At 43.3% G+C, this 16,615-nt stretch overlaps 1 protein-coding gene across 1 annotated transcript in view; it reads right to left on the bottom strand.

The window, feature by feature from the left end:
* The window catches only part of TCERG1L (transcription elongation regulator 1 like), a 240,357-nt gene extending 239,016 nt beyond the window's left edge, over positions 1 to 1,341 (bottom strand). Inside the window, exon 1 of the mRNA XM_006136638.5 lies at positions 840 to 1,341. Within this exon, the coding sequence (XP_006136700.3) occupies positions 840 to 1,139 (300 nt within the window). The 5' untranslated portion in view covers positions 1,140 to 1,341. The remainder of the gene's footprint in view (positions 1 to 839) is intronic.
* Positions 1,342 to 16,615: the final 15,274 nt, after the last annotated feature.

Raw genomic sequence — 16,615 nt, 5'->3', positions numbered from 1 at the left:
AGGCCAATGTTAAAAATGACCAGAGAACTTTGTTTTAAGGCAAGGAGAGGCAGTTGTGAGGCACTTGGCTGAAGGAAAGACACCCTTATATCTTTATCTTTCACTTTTTAAAATGTAGCAATACACGCTATTCCTAGCCTGCACTTTCACAGTAAATATAAAACGAGATGATTTTCTACAGAAAATAAATGCCTCTTCCGAAACAAATACACCAGAACGGACCAAAGGCAGCCTTCACTTCATTGCTCAGCCCCAGCATTAAGGTCCTTTTTGCGGGAGATCTATTTAACACAATCTCTGCTCTCTCAGTCCTCAGATCTTCACAGTCTAACTCTTGTAAACTGCCTGGCCCAGCCACTTAACAGAATATTAACTCTTAGCACATGCGAGTCTTACTGCAGGGACTGCGGTTCTATACGTTTTCAGACACACAGGTCTGTAGAGACACACACGTTTTCTGCTGTAGTACGAAGAGACACAACCGGAATTAGAAATAAATTCTGATTCACAGTGTACTCCGCGGTCTCGCCCCCAGCGTTTGAAGTCTGAAGCTGGCGGGGCAGTTACTACCGAATGCGCCGAAACTGCGTGGCTCTTCAAGAACCCCAGCGCTGCGGGGTAACTTCAGCACCACGGCGTGTTGGACAGCGACTGCCGGGCGAAGGCGAAAGTTCTGCCCCTGCCTTTGGGCGCCCCCTCCCCCGCCGCCAGCGTGGCTTACTGACCCTGCAAAGGACACGCACCAACTTGCGCGGATCCAGTCGGCTGCGCTATTCTAGCAGCACTTCGCGAGTCAAATACCCGGGCGGGAAGGGAGCGAGGCGAGGCGCGTTCATTACCTGCCCGTTGAGGAAGGGATACTGGTGCACCGCAGGGCGCTGCTCTGGTGCAGAGGGCACCGCCAGAGGCAGGAAAGGCTCGCAGGGGACTTGCCAGCCGGGCAGCCCAGGGAGCAGAGGAGCAGGGTGGGGAGGATGTGGCGACGCGAGCAGGAGTGGAGGGGGCACCACCCCAGCACCACCCAGCCTGAAGAGCCCCGCTGTGCTCGGGACCATCCAAATCCAGGGGGGTGCTGGGGGTTCTGCGTTCATCGGCCAGAGGAGAGGCTGCTGCCGCTTGGCTCTCAGCACCGGGAGCATTCTACATGGTACGGTACCGTCCCTCCGCTCGCAGGGCTGGTCTCCGGGACGCGCAGGGGCAGGCGGCAGCCGGGCCGGGACAGCTCCGCCGAGGGGGCGATGCCCATCAGTGCCCCCGCTGGCTCTGGCGGCTGGAGCGGCTGCAGCCCCAGAAACTCCGCTCCATTCAGCGGCGCTGCTCCTGCCAGGCTCCGCCCTCTACCCGGATCCGCCCCCTTCCCCTTCTGCGGACGCACAGCCCAGCAGGAGCCACCTAAATGGGGCGGGGGAAGCAGCAGCGGGTGGATGGACTCAGGCAACCTCCCCTCCAACTTCTTCCCCCTGTGAGCAGCCGGGGAGCTGCGGAAAGGGGGGGAGCTGGCTTAAGGGGGACCGGGGGGGGGGGGGGAGACACCGTCCGAGGGCCCCTGCCCTAGTCAAAGGGGTAGAGAGAGCCTGCAACCCGCTCCTCTGGCTTGGGAGGCGGCAGGAAGAGAGGGGAGGCTGGCGGGGATCCCTTGCGCCCTCCCCTCACATACTGCTAACCCGTCGGGGACGCCCCTGCACTCAGTCCTTTCCATGGCCAGCTCCGCAGGGAGGCGGACAGGAGCGCAGCGAGCCCCTTGCTCCCAGAAAAGGGGGGGGGGGCAGCAGATAGCTTGTGGGGCTCAGTCCACTCGCGCCGGCTAGCCCGGCTTAGCCCGCTAAGGCCCAGGGCGCACACAAGGGAGCTGGCACTGAGTAAAGGAGCTTTCCAGTCTCCCCCTCTCCCCGCCCCACGGACGCCCTGGCAGATTATCACCCCAGGAAAAGGGCAACAGGTAAAGATGGGGGGGGGGGAGGGAAGAGTCGTAATTTCCCATTCATAAACGGCACTTTTAGTGACGTTTCAAAATGTGTTTTAATTTAATTGCCGGGGGGGGGGGGGGACTAAAACAAAACTAAAGACATCAATACAAGTTCAATATTTCCAGTGGGAGGGAGGGAGGGAGGAATAACAAAAATGTTGGGGGTTCAAGGGCAGTGTTTTGTTTCAACAAAATTGAATTAGGAGGTTCTGATTTTGTCTTTAAACGTTATATTACATAATATTTAAGAATCATAGAATCATAGAATAATAGGACTGGAAGGGACCTCGAGAGGTCATCGAGTCCAGCCCCCCGCCCTCAAGGCAGGATCAAGCTCCGTCTATACCATCCCTGACAGATGTCTATCTAACCTGTTCTTAAATATCTCCAGAGAGGGAGATTCCACCACCTCCCTTGGCAATTTATTCAATATTTGACCACCCTGACAGTTAGGAATTTTTTCCTAATGTCCAATCTAAACCTCCCCTGCTGCACTTTAGCCCATTACTCCTTGTCCTGTCCTCAGAAACCAAGAGGAACAAATTTTCGCCTTCCTCCTTGTGACACCCTTGAGTAGACTGAAGATATTTCAGAATTTGGGAAAAAAACTTGAAAAGGAACATTTTGCCCTGATAAAAAAGTCTTAAATTTCAACACTCTTCCTTCCCCCTTCTCCCCCATCAAAGCCTAATGTCCAATAAATGGTTTGATTAAACAACATTTTCCTATGAGAAAGCAAACAGACAAAACCAAACCTTCCACTGGGAAATTTCCAGCTCGCTGGAGTTATAATCAATCTGTGTTTGATGTAGGGATTTTCTTATAACACACCTGCTTAATTTTCTAGGAAAGTATTAAATTTCTTGGGGACTGGAGAGTGCTACAGGTCACTTAACATTTTTACCAGCAAATGGCTGATCTTAAAACCTCTTACCTACAGCTACTGATGGAGGCAGTGCATCTAGTTGCTAGGACCTCTGATAGAGAATGAGTATTCTAAGTTTTAGTGGGGGATTTGCCATTGATCTACCTCAGCTGCTTCACTTTTCTTTACCCATTTTCCCTTTTATCCTTTTTCTGTCTTTTTAGAGTATAAACTTTTTGAGATGGGAGCTGTCTCTTATCACGTGCGTATAGCATCAAGAATATCACAATATACAACTATAATAGAAATTTTTAAAATTTAAAAAGTGGACAGAAAACAGTCCAAGAATTAAGTTTTCACATGAATGTAAAATGCTTTTGAAGATTCAGGAAATATTACAATGTAAAGCAAAGATGGCTTGGCCCCAATAGTGTGTCCAAGTTTGGTCTTCGATAACACACTAGGAAAGGCACCTGTGTGAGGACAAGTCTTCAATATCCAAGAGAGGCCTGTATTCTTCTAATAAAATGAACAACAAGAAATTGTGCTTTCTTATGAAAAACATTCAGCAGAGAACTTAGGACTAGCAAATATTCTTTCAGCTCTTCCAGTCAAGGAGATTAAATCTCCCCACTCCTCTCTCCCTCTGTTACCTCCCTTACAGAAGATATTTCTCCAGAACACACATATACCAGGGAATTTGTCAAAGGCACAGGACATCTACACAAAATCTCAAGCTATGACTAGACTACATGGATGAAAATGGAGAGTGTTGTTTCACAAGGCATACTGGAGTGGTCGACAAAGGCTTCCCTTGTCGACCGCGCTGTGTCTAGACTGCTGCACTGTGCCGGATCAGCTGATCGTCAGCACAGCATAGCAGCCATTTTTATTTTAATGAAGCAGGGATTATTTAAATCCCTGCTTCTTTGACAATGCTGAATAAACTATTTTACATGGCTCTGTTGACAGAGCCATGTAGTCTAGACACAGCCTCAGAGTCTTGGAAGTTCCAGAGTACCTCTGCCTTCCATCTTACCTGTTCTGTTCCCTTCCCTACACAAAAATGAATGCAACATCGTACTCTATTAATGTTTTCACAAATTTTTTCACTGATGGGAAAATTCACATCCAACTTCCCTAGCCTCAATCTATGGATGGCACAAATGCAATGCAGATGGAGAAAGATGCTGTAAAGGCAACTTGGATCTCTTGGAAGGAAGGACAGATCTGAACACAGAGGGACCTCTCCGTACATAGTGAGTGCAGTCTGATATACATGTATAAAATCCCAGAAAAATGAGAAGCTTCACTAAAAAAACCCAAGAAGCATTCCAAACTCTCATCCTCTCAGGCCAGGTCTACATTAAAAGGGAATAGTTGAATTTAGATACTCATCTCCATGAATGCATGACCTCAGGCAGGGTATGTCTACACTACCACCCTAGTTCGACTAGGGTGGTAATGTAGGCAACCGGAGTTGCAAAAGAAGCCCGGGATTTGAATTTCCTGGGCTTCATTTGCATAAAGCTGGGCGCCGCCATTTTTAAATGTCCACTAGTGTGGACTCCGTGCCGCGCGGCTATACGCGGCACAGACTAGGTAGTTCGGACTAGGCTTCCTCGTGAAATAAGGAGTAATGGTAGTTCGGACTAGGAAGCCTAGTCCGAACTACCTAGTCCATGCCGCGTGTAGCCGCGCGGCACGGAATCCGCACTAGCGGACATTTAAAAATGGCGGCGCCTGGCTTTATGCAAATGAAGCCCAGGAAATTCAAATCCCGGGCTTCATTTGCAACTCCGGTTGCCTACATTACCACCCTAGTTCAAACTAGGGTGGTAGTGTAGACATACCCGCATGTTTTCATATATGGGTCTATTTTCCAGTTATTAGTAGGTACATCATCCCCGGGAACATTATTCTCTTCTTCATACAAGTGAATAGCTCCCATGATAAACAAATGTACTAAGAGTTTGATTTCCCAAAGAAATGGATTTTCAGTAGCACATTTGGTGCAGCTTGGACCTCTATTGGTACTACCAGTTGAATCATAAGTGAACTCCCACTCTTTCTAAAACAAAATATCATCCATGACCACTCATTATGCAGACTTGTCTGCTATGCTTTTCCTAAAGTATAAAGGAAGTCTTCTACATTATGCTGCTATTAGTATTATTTGTTGCATATTCTAAAATTAGACCTTCAAGATAAACGCATGAAAATGTCAGATATTTTGTGATCACATTTAAAGCTCTGATGATGATGATGGTGGTGTAAGGTTGACAAATTTTAGTGTGATGATTTAATTGGGGTAAAGAAAAAGGAAATATGAAATTGTGAGGGTGGGGGATTGCCTCTTCCTTTGCTAAAAGCAGAAAGGGGTATTTTCTCTGTCTGTCTCCTCTTTGGCTTGCTTGGGCAAGCACCTCTCCTTCACAGCACCTCTTCTTCCCTGATGGTGCAGTGAAAGCTCCCCCACTGTTTCCATCTGCTTTAACCATTAGATTTTTTGTTATTTATGTTATTTATGTTAGCTGTCTGCTTTTTTCCTGCAAGGCATAAGCTGAGCACATAAGATACAGGAAGGCATTTTCTCCCAGCCTTTAAGAGCAGTGTGTAAATTAGCTAGTTTTTTTTTTGTCTCCCTCTACATATAAACACTGACCACTCCTTGAAGGATACTAAATAGACAAGAGTTCTGACTTGCTAATGTCATTATAGCTTCCAACATCTTTAACAAAATATTACAGGAATATATTAAGTTGAATTGTACCTGCTTTTAAAAAAATGCATAAGCCCTAGGAAATTTTAAAGTTACACTTTAAAAATTACTGCATGCATTTCCCTGCCAAATAACCAGCATTGTTCCTATTTTCTTTTTCTTACTGACAAGTCATATAGCAAAGTACAGAGTAGGAGAAAGACATACTCATTATTATTAGTCTTATTTTTGTTGTTGCTTAATGCCCAGAATGTCAAAAATACAATAGTATCAAACAATTTTTCAGAAAGTCTATGCTGTTACTTTAAAACAGCCAGCAAGAGACATTTAAACATGTACACAAGGAAATCAGGGATAATAAAAATTAATCTCTTCCCTCCATTTTCTCCACTGTGAAAAAAATCTGCTCTTTGAGTCCAGAGAATACCCCGAAGAAATTTCAATGACAAATATGAATGGAAAATATGTCTTGATATTTTTCTTCACATTTCCTAAGGTATGTCTACATTGCATTCCTCTTCCGAGAGAGGCATGCTAATGCAGACACCCGAAATTGCAAATGAAGTACAGATTTGAATTTCCTGTGCTTCATTTGCATAATTGCAGATCGCCCCTTTTCTGGAATAGCGTCTTTCAAGACAACAAATGCGGTCCCCACGAGGTTATTTTGAGAGAATACCCTTCCTTCGAAATAACCTTTAAATCTCATTTTTTGAGGAGTAAGGGTTATTTCAAAGGAAGGTTTTTCTCTTGGAATAACCCCATGGGGACCGCGTTTGTTGTCTTGAAAGACGCTATTCCGGAAAAGCAGCAGTCCGCGATTATGCAAACGAAGCTCAGGAAATTCAAATCCGCGCTTCATGTACAATTTTGTGTGTCTGCATTTGCATTCCTCTCTCGAAAGAGGAATGCATGTAGACATACCCTCAGGTTACGTCTACACTATGAGTTTTCTCAGCAAACATCACATTAACAACCCACATTCAGCCGATAACCAGAAAAAGCAGTAGACCTAGGAGTTTTGAACCCAGTATTTCAGTCTCTTTCACTCACCAGGTGTTCAGTATTATTGAATTGTGAAATATTGTGAATTATTGTGAAATATTGTACAAAGATTGGTTGGTAGTAAACATTGTAAAATCATTGTGATGGGAGAATCAAAGGTGCTCTTTGTAGCTGTGCACATTTTTGTTTGATTTTTTTAGGGTTTTTTTTTTAAAGAGGAACTCTCTCTCTTCCTCTTTTTTCTACCTTCTGGGTTAGTGCAAGATAATTATAAGGTCCTCAAAGTTTCAAGTGACCTTATTTACTTAAAAAAATAAGTAAAGCGAGATGTGAATAGCACAAATTATTTTCTCACATAAACAGCAACAGTTAAAAAGAACCCTACTTCCCTTTGAACACATTTCTCTCTTATGCTCAGGGGAGAATTTGTTTCTTCTGAGGATTTCTTTTTCTATTTGAAAAAGATGATGTTCCACTCCTAATTGTGTGTGTTTGGTTTTTATCTCACAGATTCACATTTTTTCTTAAAAATCATTGAGGGTGCAAGATTATGTATAGCAGACAGATACGAAAAATAAAAAAAAATAATTTTATTATTCAGCTAGCCAGAGGACATCTACAAATAAACCACAGTCCAAAAGCTAGATAATCCATTGAAGTTCAGTGAGATTGGGTAACTAGGTCAAAGATTTGCTCATCTTTGCAATCTCCTGATTCTAGCAATAGCCAAACACCAGTCTGATCCATGAAAAATCATGAAGTTTCTCTATGGTGTGGACAGCAACCTATGTGCCAAAAGGCTATTCCATTACCCAGTTGCTGGTGTATAGGATGCCTCAGTGACCACTCTATTTTCTGGAATGTTCTTCATGCCAGGAGTACCCAGTTCCTTGTACCAGTTCTTTGTATCGTGGCTGTACTTAGCCCTGCCTTAGTTTTCCATTCACTTCAGGCCCCTTGACGAGTCCACCTGTTCAAAACATTCCCTCTTCTGGGGCCCAGTTTGCTAAGGCTTTGCCCAAAATCTTTCAAAGAAATGATCAGGGTTACAAAGTTTTCAGCCCAGTTTCAGTTGGGACCTTACTCCCAGAAGGTCTGTCCTCTCTTTAAGACTTCATTTCTTTCACCCCAGTACCAAGCTGAGCCCAGCTCCTGTTTTCCAAAGGTCTGTTTTTCCTTCAAAATTCAGACAAATGCATGCTTGCTTCAGTGCCAAGCTAGGTACAGCCATTCCTCTGCAAGAGTCTGTGTCGTTCTCCATCAAACTAGGGCTTAGCGTTCTCCACAGACCTGCCATGCTGTTGTCTTCTCTCTGCTAACTCATAACTATGCAGAATTCTTATTGCTTCTTACAAGGGTTGCAGGCCTTTGACTACACCCACGTGTGGCAATCTCTCCCTTAACAAGGGTCAGGTATCTTCTCTTAACCCCAGTTTATCAGATTAATCAATCCAGGTAAACTGGACCCTGCCCCTTTGGAAAGATGCCAGTAAATAAGTGACAGAGAGATAGTTATGGCCCCATACCATCAAGCTAAAAATAGCTATTCACAAGACTTTTGCTTAGCTTCTTGTTTCCTTCTATTTACTGTACATGTATTCCCTTTTCTCTATGGAATGGGTGATGAAAAATTTAATAAATAAAAATGTGGTTCTAAAGCTCATTTACTTAAAAAGAGGGGCAGATGTTATCAGCATATTAAGGTAAGGTTGCATACATAAAGGCATGGGGGCTAAGAGAGGTGTACAGTATGTCATGCTACATGGCAATTGTTTGTATTTGTCTTCATTCCCCCTCCTCCTGAAAAAAATCTGCACCTCACATATAATTATGGTTTGTTATCTCAGGAAAACCCTTGCCAAATTCTAGTATACACTGTTTAATTCCAGAAATGTGGCTTGTTTTTAATTAGTTACAAAAATCAGCAAACCCAGTCAAAAAAATTTCTGATCTTAAACAAGAATGCTTTGTATACAGAGACAGGTCAGAAAGCCATTTCTGCTTTTAGCTGATCAGATTAAATTCTATAATAGTGCATCATTCTGTAATGTTCCCTATGTGCTGACGTGTCCATTGCTTTTTCACTGAGGCTTTCTGCAAATAAAATAAATAAGTAAATAAATAAATAAAAATGGATGTGCATTTCATCTGGGTACCTGGGGAAATCTTTGGTTGTTATCCAATGTAATAGTCTGGCAGCTTTATAACATGCCAATATTCAAGAGACTCAGCTTTATGGAAATTTAGTACTTTCATTCTACAGGCTGGTGGAGGATGAGATAGCTGCCGAAGTGACAAGCTTGATCACCTTAGAAAATGCTAATTGGACTGTTCTCATTCTGCCTTTCTTGGCCAATCTATGGAGTGACAATGGTATTGAGTTTGGATGAAGCAGAGAAAAAAATCAAACAAAAACCCCCAAAGTACAACTTCCAGATGGCGAGAGGCTACTGAGGAGCAATCCCAGCAACAAATTAGGAAGTAATAGGAAAAACTTACACCCTGCTCCATGAAGCTAATGTTCAGCATATTCAAACTGACTTTACCCTTTGGAAGCAGGGCATTGACAAAAGAAAGACCAGAGTATAATTTCCACACCTTGGCATCATGTCCCATCCACTAGTTCCCTTTCTTAAGGTACAGTGAGCCACTGGTCACTGCAGTAATAATCCTTCTTAACTATTCTAACAGAATTATCTATCTTCAAAAGGATCTCTGCTCAGTACTTCATGCTAGAGGAAACAACAATGCTACCAGTGGCTTGTTATTAAGATGGAAAGTTAGTGAGGAGGCCTGGGTCCTGTCTAGGTTACAGGAGCTAGCCCTGTGCTCTTCTATGGGCTTCAGAATTGATAGACATCTCCAGAATATTGTGTGCTGCAGCTTCCAGTGCTACCCTTTTGCCTCCAACAGGTTTCTATGTTATATCAGTGCAAGTGTCCTCAGGAGGCAGCAATATAAATGTACTCTATGGCACCTGTCCCTTTGTGCTGTACAAAATTATTAGATCAGCAAAAATGGAGCTGTAGTGGAAATGGGGCTCTCATCTGACATTTTGGACACCTCACAATATTGTATACATGGAGGGAAGTGCAAGTTTTCCTCTTATTATAGCAAACTGCTGTCGTCTCCCTTCTGTAACAGTGTAGGAATAATGAACCCCACTGTATAAGAAACCCCAACCTTTTCCCCAAAGGAAGTGTCAGAATCTTCTGCCAAATAAACAACTTGTTTGACTTAATGTTCTTTTGTGCTTTCAAATAACAACACAAGTGAAAAGACTATTGGGCTTGGTCTATACTACAAAGTTAGATCAATGCATGCCATCTTCTGCAAACCTATTTTTGCATCTGTTTACACTCAAATTTATATGCCACTGACATAAGCGTCCTGAAATGGTGAAGCAGCAAAAACACCTCATTGGCTGGTGTTGAGCAATGACTAATATACCATGGGCAATTAAATGTGAATATAAACACTGAGTGACCTATGTTGACACTAGCAGTCTCCCAGCAGCTGTCCCATAATGCCTAATACAGATTACTCTGGTTGCAATTGTGAACTCCATCGCATAGGAGTCATAGAAACTTGAAGCTCATCTCCATTAAAACATACTGCATATTTTTGAAATGCTTGTTCTGGCTGCTCATCATGGTGAGCACAAAGAACAGCTCTTCCTTGTTGTGTACAGCTGCCAAACATGCTGGTTAAACATTCCAGACATCTCCTGCAGGGAATAGATGGCAGGTATTGGATCTTCTCGGCTTCTGGGAAGAAGAGGCTGTGCAGACACAGCTGCGGATTAGTCATAGAACTGTAGCCATCTGTGAAAGGATTGCACAGGGGATATGGATAAAGAGGTTCAATGGGGATCAGCAGAAATTCTGTGTAAATGTGAAGGAATTGTAGCAAGGTATACCACAAGGTCAGGGAGGCCAACTGTCAATCTGGTGGTGAACTGCAGATTATGATGAGCTGCCTGCCATGCCTGATGAAGACCCTCTGTGGCATGCAGCACCATGCAGACCACCTTGGATAACTGAAAGGAGCCTGAGATGTGAACTCTAAGAAGGGGGAGGGTTTTGGCTATGCCTTGAGCCAGAATCTGTTTGCGATTCTGCAATATAACTAACGTTACATGGGCCTGTTCCAATGGAAGAAACCTCAAGTTACCATGTGAATGCATTTTGTCTTACAATGTTTAAATCTAAAGATGGTGCTTGTCCCATCCCAAGTTACCAAAGATGCACTGATTAACTCTTCATTGTTTTACTTTTACAAGAAAAGGTAGTGGTACAACTAGAGGTGGAAATATTATCTGGGTTTCATTCCCTTTAAGAATTAAGTAGAGGTGGTGGGCATGCTTTTTAGGTACAGAAGGATGTACCTTGTAACCTCCCTGATGAAACATGTATGGATATCTATTAGTCCTTTGGCCTCCTAATGGAGCATAAGGCCTCCACAGTCATTCTCCATCTCTTGCAATCCATAGCAATATTCTTGATTTGATCCCACTTTAAGCCAGATGCTTTTACTTTGTCCAGGCAACTTCATCGCCATGTTTGTTTGGGACGTCCTCTTTCCCTTTGGATTACATTCTAACGCTTGTCTCATGATACATTCCTCACAGTCCTTATGCAGGATGTGGCTTGCCCATCGCCATTTTCTTTTCTTAATCTGGACCCTCACTGGTTTCTGATTTGTTTTGGTCCACAAGGTTTCATTTGGCACTCTATCGTACCACTTTAGCTGGAGAATGTGTCTAAGGCATTTATTGATAAATGTCTGAATTCTCTTAGTGTTGCTCTGGACAACGCACCATGCCTCCAAGCCATAGAGCAGCATTGATTGCATATTGGAAGTGAAAATACGTAGTTTGGTTCTTGTTGAAATGGATCTTGTACCCCAGACTGATCATAGAATGGCAAAGGCTTGTTGCATCTTTCTTATTCTTGCACTGATGTCATTTTCAGTTCCCCCATTCTTGCTGATATCACTCCCAAAGTATACAAACTGATCTACCTCTTGCACTACTTTTCCTTCAATTGTAATTTCACCTTCCTGTCTGTTATCAATGCATAGAATCATAGAATCATAGAATAATAGAACTGGAAGGGACCTCGAGAGGTCATCGAGTCCAGCCCCCCGCCCTCAAGGCAGGATCAAGCTCCGTCTATACCATCCCTGACAGATGTCTATCTAACCTGTTCTTAAATATCTCCAGAGAGGGAGATTCCACCACCTCCCTTGGCAATTTATTCCAATATTTGACCACCCTGACAGTTAGGAATTTTTTCCTAATGTCCAATCTAAACCTCCCCTGCTGCACTTTAAGCCCATTACTCCTTGTCCTGTCCTCAGAAACCAAGAGGAACAAATTTTCGCCTTCCTCCTTGTGACACCCTTTTAGATATTTGAAAACCGCTATCATGTCCCCCCTTAATCTTCTTTTTTCCAAACTAAACAAGCCCAGTTCATGAAGCCTGGCTTCATAGGTCATGTTCTCTAAACCTTTAATCATTCTTGTCGCTCTTCTCTGTACCCTTTCCAATTTCTCCACATCTTTCTTGAAATGTGGCGCCCAGAACTGGACACAGTACTCCAGCTGAGGCCTAACTAGTGCAGAGTAGAGCGGCAGAATGACTTCACGAGTTTTGCTTACAACACACCTGTTGATACAACCTAGAATCATATTTGCTTTTTTTGCAACAGCATCACACTGTTGGCTCATATTCAACTTGTGGTCCACTATGACCCCTAGATCCCTTTCCGCCATGCTCCTTCCTAGACAGTCGCTTCCCATCTTGTATGTATGGAACTGATTGTTCCTTCCTAAGTGGAGCACTTTGCATTTCTCTTTATTAAACCTCATCCTGTTTACCTCTGACCATTTCTCTAACTTGCTAAGGTCATTTTGAATTATGTCCCTATCCTCCAAAGAAGTTGCAACCCCACCCAGTTTGGTATCATCTGCAAACTTAATAAGCGTACTCTCTATCCCAATATCTACATCATTGATGAAGATATTGAACAGTACGGGTCCCAAAACAGACCCTTGAGGAACTCCCTTTGTTATCCCTTTCCAGCAGGATCTAGAACCGTTAACAACAACTCTCTGACTACGGTTATCCAGCTAATTATGCACCCACCATATCGTGGCCCTATCTAAGTTATATTTGCCTAGTTTATCAATAAGAATATCATGCGAGACCGTATCAAATGCCTTACTAAAGTCTAGGTATATGACATCCACCGCTTCTCCCTTATCCACAAGGCTCGTTATCTTCTCAAAGAAAGCTATCAGATTAGTTTGGCATGACTTGTTCTTCACAAACCCATGCTGGCTATTCCCTATCACTTTATTACCTTCCAAGTGTTTGCATATGATTTCCTTAATTACCTGCTCCATTATCTTCCCTGGGACAGACGTTAAACTGACCGGTCTGTAGTTTCCTGGGTTGTTCTTATTCCCCTTTTTATAGATGGGCACAATATTTGCCCTTTTCCAGTCTTCTGGAATCTCCCCTGTCTGCCATGATTTTTCAAAGATCATAGCTAAAGGCTCAGATACCTCCTCTATCAGCTCCTTGAGTATCCTGGGATGCATTTCATCAGGACCTGGTGACTTGCTGACATCTAACTTTCCTAAGTGATTTTTAATTTGTTCTTTGTGTATCATATCTTCTAAACTTACCCTCTCTCTGCTTGTATTCACTACATTAGGCAGACCTCCAGACTTCTCGGTGAAGACCGAAACAAAGAAGTCATTGAGCATATCTGCCATTTCCAAGTTTCCTGTTACTGCTTCTCCCTCCTCACTAAGCAGTGGGCCTACCCTGTCCTTGGTCTTCCTCTTGCTTTTAATGTATTTATAAAAGGTCTTCTTGTTTCCCTTTATGCCTGTAGCTAGTTTGATCTCATTTTGTGCCTTTGCCTTTCTAATCTTGCCCCTGCATTCCCGTGTTGCTTGCCTATATTCATCCTTTGTTAGTTGTCCTAGTTTCCATTTTTTATAGGACTCCTTTTTTATTTTGAGATCATGCAAGGTCTCCTTGTTAAGCCAAGCTGGTCTTTTGCCATATTTTCTATCTTTCCTACACAGCGGAATTGTTTGCTTTTGGGCCCTTAACAACGTCCCTGCACATCAACTTGGTCTTTTCTTGACTAATCTTGAGGCCCACTCACTCAGCTTTTTCCTGTAGGGCATCTGTCTTCTCTTGCATATGCTCTAATTTGTCTGCAAGCAGGGCTAAGTTGTCTGCAAACTCTAGATCTTCAAGCTTCCTAGTTTGAGTCCCCTTCCTGAGTCAGCATTTCCTTTTTTGTGACCCAGTCTAGGACCATCAAGAAGAGTAATGGAGAAAGAAGGCAGCCTTGGCATACACCTGTTGTGACCTGGAATTTTTCTGACAATTTTCCATCATGGATGACCTGGCAAGAGTATTCTTCATACAGTTTCTTGATGATAGTAATCAGTTTGCCTGGAACTCTGTAATGTTGAATGATGGTCCAGATGAACTGCCTGTCCAAACTATCAAAAGCTTTCATAAAGTCTATGAAGTTGATATAGAGTGGTGCTTGCCATTCAATGCATTGTTCTACAATGACCCGAAGTGTTACTATCTGGTCTGTGCAAGATCATCGTCTCCTACAACCTGCCTGTTTTTCTCATAGTTTGTGATTTATGGCATCTTTCATTCATTCCAGGATGACTCTGGCTAATACTTTGCTTGAGATGGACAGAATAGTAATCTCCCTCCACTTTGTACACAGTGACAGATCACCGGATTTAGGGAATTTCACTAGCAGCCCTTTTCTCCAATCTTTCGGAATCTCTTCTGTTGTCCATATGGGTACGTCTACACTAGCTTGTTAGTTCGAGCTAGATAGGGTAATTAGGGCAAGCAGATTTGCAAATGAAACCCGGGATTTAAATATCCCAGGCTTCATTTGCATGTTCCCAGGCGCCGCCATTTTTAAATCCCCCTTAGTCTGAACTCGGTGCCCACGGCTACACGTGGCACAGAGTAGGTAGTTCTCATTAAAGATCCTAATTCGAACTACCGTTACTCCTCTTTCCACGAGGAGATGTACCCTATCAGATTTAGCAAACTATAGCAGCTCCTCCTTCTTTTAGTAAGTCAGGTGGAATATTATCAGATCCTGCTGCCTTGCCGTTCTTTAGGTTCCTTATTGCCTTGCAGACTTCCTCTTTTGTAATTGCCCCAGTGTTGATGTCTAGGAGTTCTCCTACTTCTAGCTGTAGTGGATTTGTTGTTGGTGGTCTGTTTTAACACTTCTTCAAAATGCTTTTTCAATCTGGCTAGTTGCTTATTCAGAGGTAAGTAGCTGACCATCTTTGTTTTTGAGCGGTCTGTTTGGGTTTGTCTTCCTTCCACTCAAGACTCGAGTTGTATTGTACAGGGTTTTCAAATCCCCTTGTTTAGAGGCTGGGGATATACTCTGCATATATTTTCAGAAAGGTCTTGCAAGGCAGTGCTGTATTGGACCACAAATCAATGGCATGGCAGGCCAACATTATAAAGGCATAGGAAGGGATGGATAGGACAGGAGAAAATGGAAAAATGGAAAAAGATCCAAGAATCTCATCATGAAAGGGAGATGGATACAAAGATGGTCCAGGACATAACAGGGCTTTTCAGGCAGCGAACACAAATAATGCAAACTCTACTTGCCCCATAGGTCCAACAATGAAAGACTTGCCATCACTTGCAATCCCTGGAAAGCTCCATGTTGGCAGCTCCCTACACCCAAAACCAATCTATATGGCAGAATGGGTTAAAGCGCTACTCTGGAGAATAGTAATGACAACTGCATCTCCACATACTCCATCCATGCTTCTCGTAGATTGCATTTCTCCATGGTGAAATACTCATACCCAAGTGGCAGTAGGCACAGGCACACATTCCAGAGGGGTCGTAACAGAACAGCTCATGAAGAAACATCTGGGAACTAACACGTACCTCACACATAACAGGAACATACTGAGCCAGGTTCAGGACAGGGTCTAAATTAACAGCATGCTAGACAGTGGTTGACCTCCCATGTATGAGGCAATAGGTGGATCTAGGTAACATGAGAGGTTGGCAACCTGATACATCATGTGTAACTTGTTTGTACTTGTGTGTAAAATTTACTCCAAAGAGTTGTCTTTGTCCAACCTAGGGGACAGTGATAGATTCTCGTGTCACTGACTGAGGCAAGTCCATTATCAGGAGGTACATATGTGTAATGGGTCAGTAGAGACTACTGACAACTATTATTATACTTCACTTGACAATACACCTGGCCGGGTGCCTTTAATCTTTATCTGATCTTGTGGTCTTTGGGGGCTCTCTTGGAGTCTGCTGTGGTGGCTATTTGTGCAAGTCAGCATGACACACAGAGGAGCACACATATGCAGCCAAACAGTGTTCATCATAGATGGATCAGGAGACCTGTCAGGATGCCATACCAGTGAATCCTGACTACTACTCCTATGTGGAACAGTTCAGAGCTGTATGGATTCCTTGATTCTGTCAGAGATGGTGACCCAGAACAATGCTGCATGGGTTTGCAGGATCTTAAAAACAGGTACAAAAATAGGTCTGACATTGTAGGATGAAGAAAGTTGCATGATGGAAACATGACCCCTAGTTCCCAGAGTTCTGCGTGTGACTCATCTTCCCCCCACAACACATTGCAAAAACTTCCCAGAAGGCATTATACCAGATAGTTGCATGTGTCATGCTGGGATACCTACCGATGCTTCAGATTTCCACAAGCATTCCTGGTAAATATGCCAGGCAGTGATTCAAGCAACAAAGTATGCACACACGAATGATATACTAACTGAAGCAGATAGATGAGGATGTAACTTGCATCAACCAAAGTGTGTAATGTAGACATGGGCTCCAGAGTCTGCCATACTATAATAATTTATTTTCAGCGGCAGTAAATATAATATACTCGAGAAAAGTATCAGATAAACTCACATTGCACCTAATTTTGGAATACTATACCATAAAAGAAGATTTGTTTCTGATTCCAGCAAGTG

The sequence above is a fragment of the Pelodiscus sinensis genome, chromosome 8, assembly GCF_052426305.1.
Source record: "Pelodiscus sinensis isolate ZL-2025 chromosome 8, ASM5242630v1, whole genome shotgun sequence".
Taxonomy (NCBI): domain Eukaryota; kingdom Metazoa; phylum Chordata; order Testudines; family Trionychidae; genus Pelodiscus; species Pelodiscus sinensis.
Note: the sequence above shows the minus strand (reverse complement) of the source record. Positions and strands in the feature narration are given on the sequence as shown.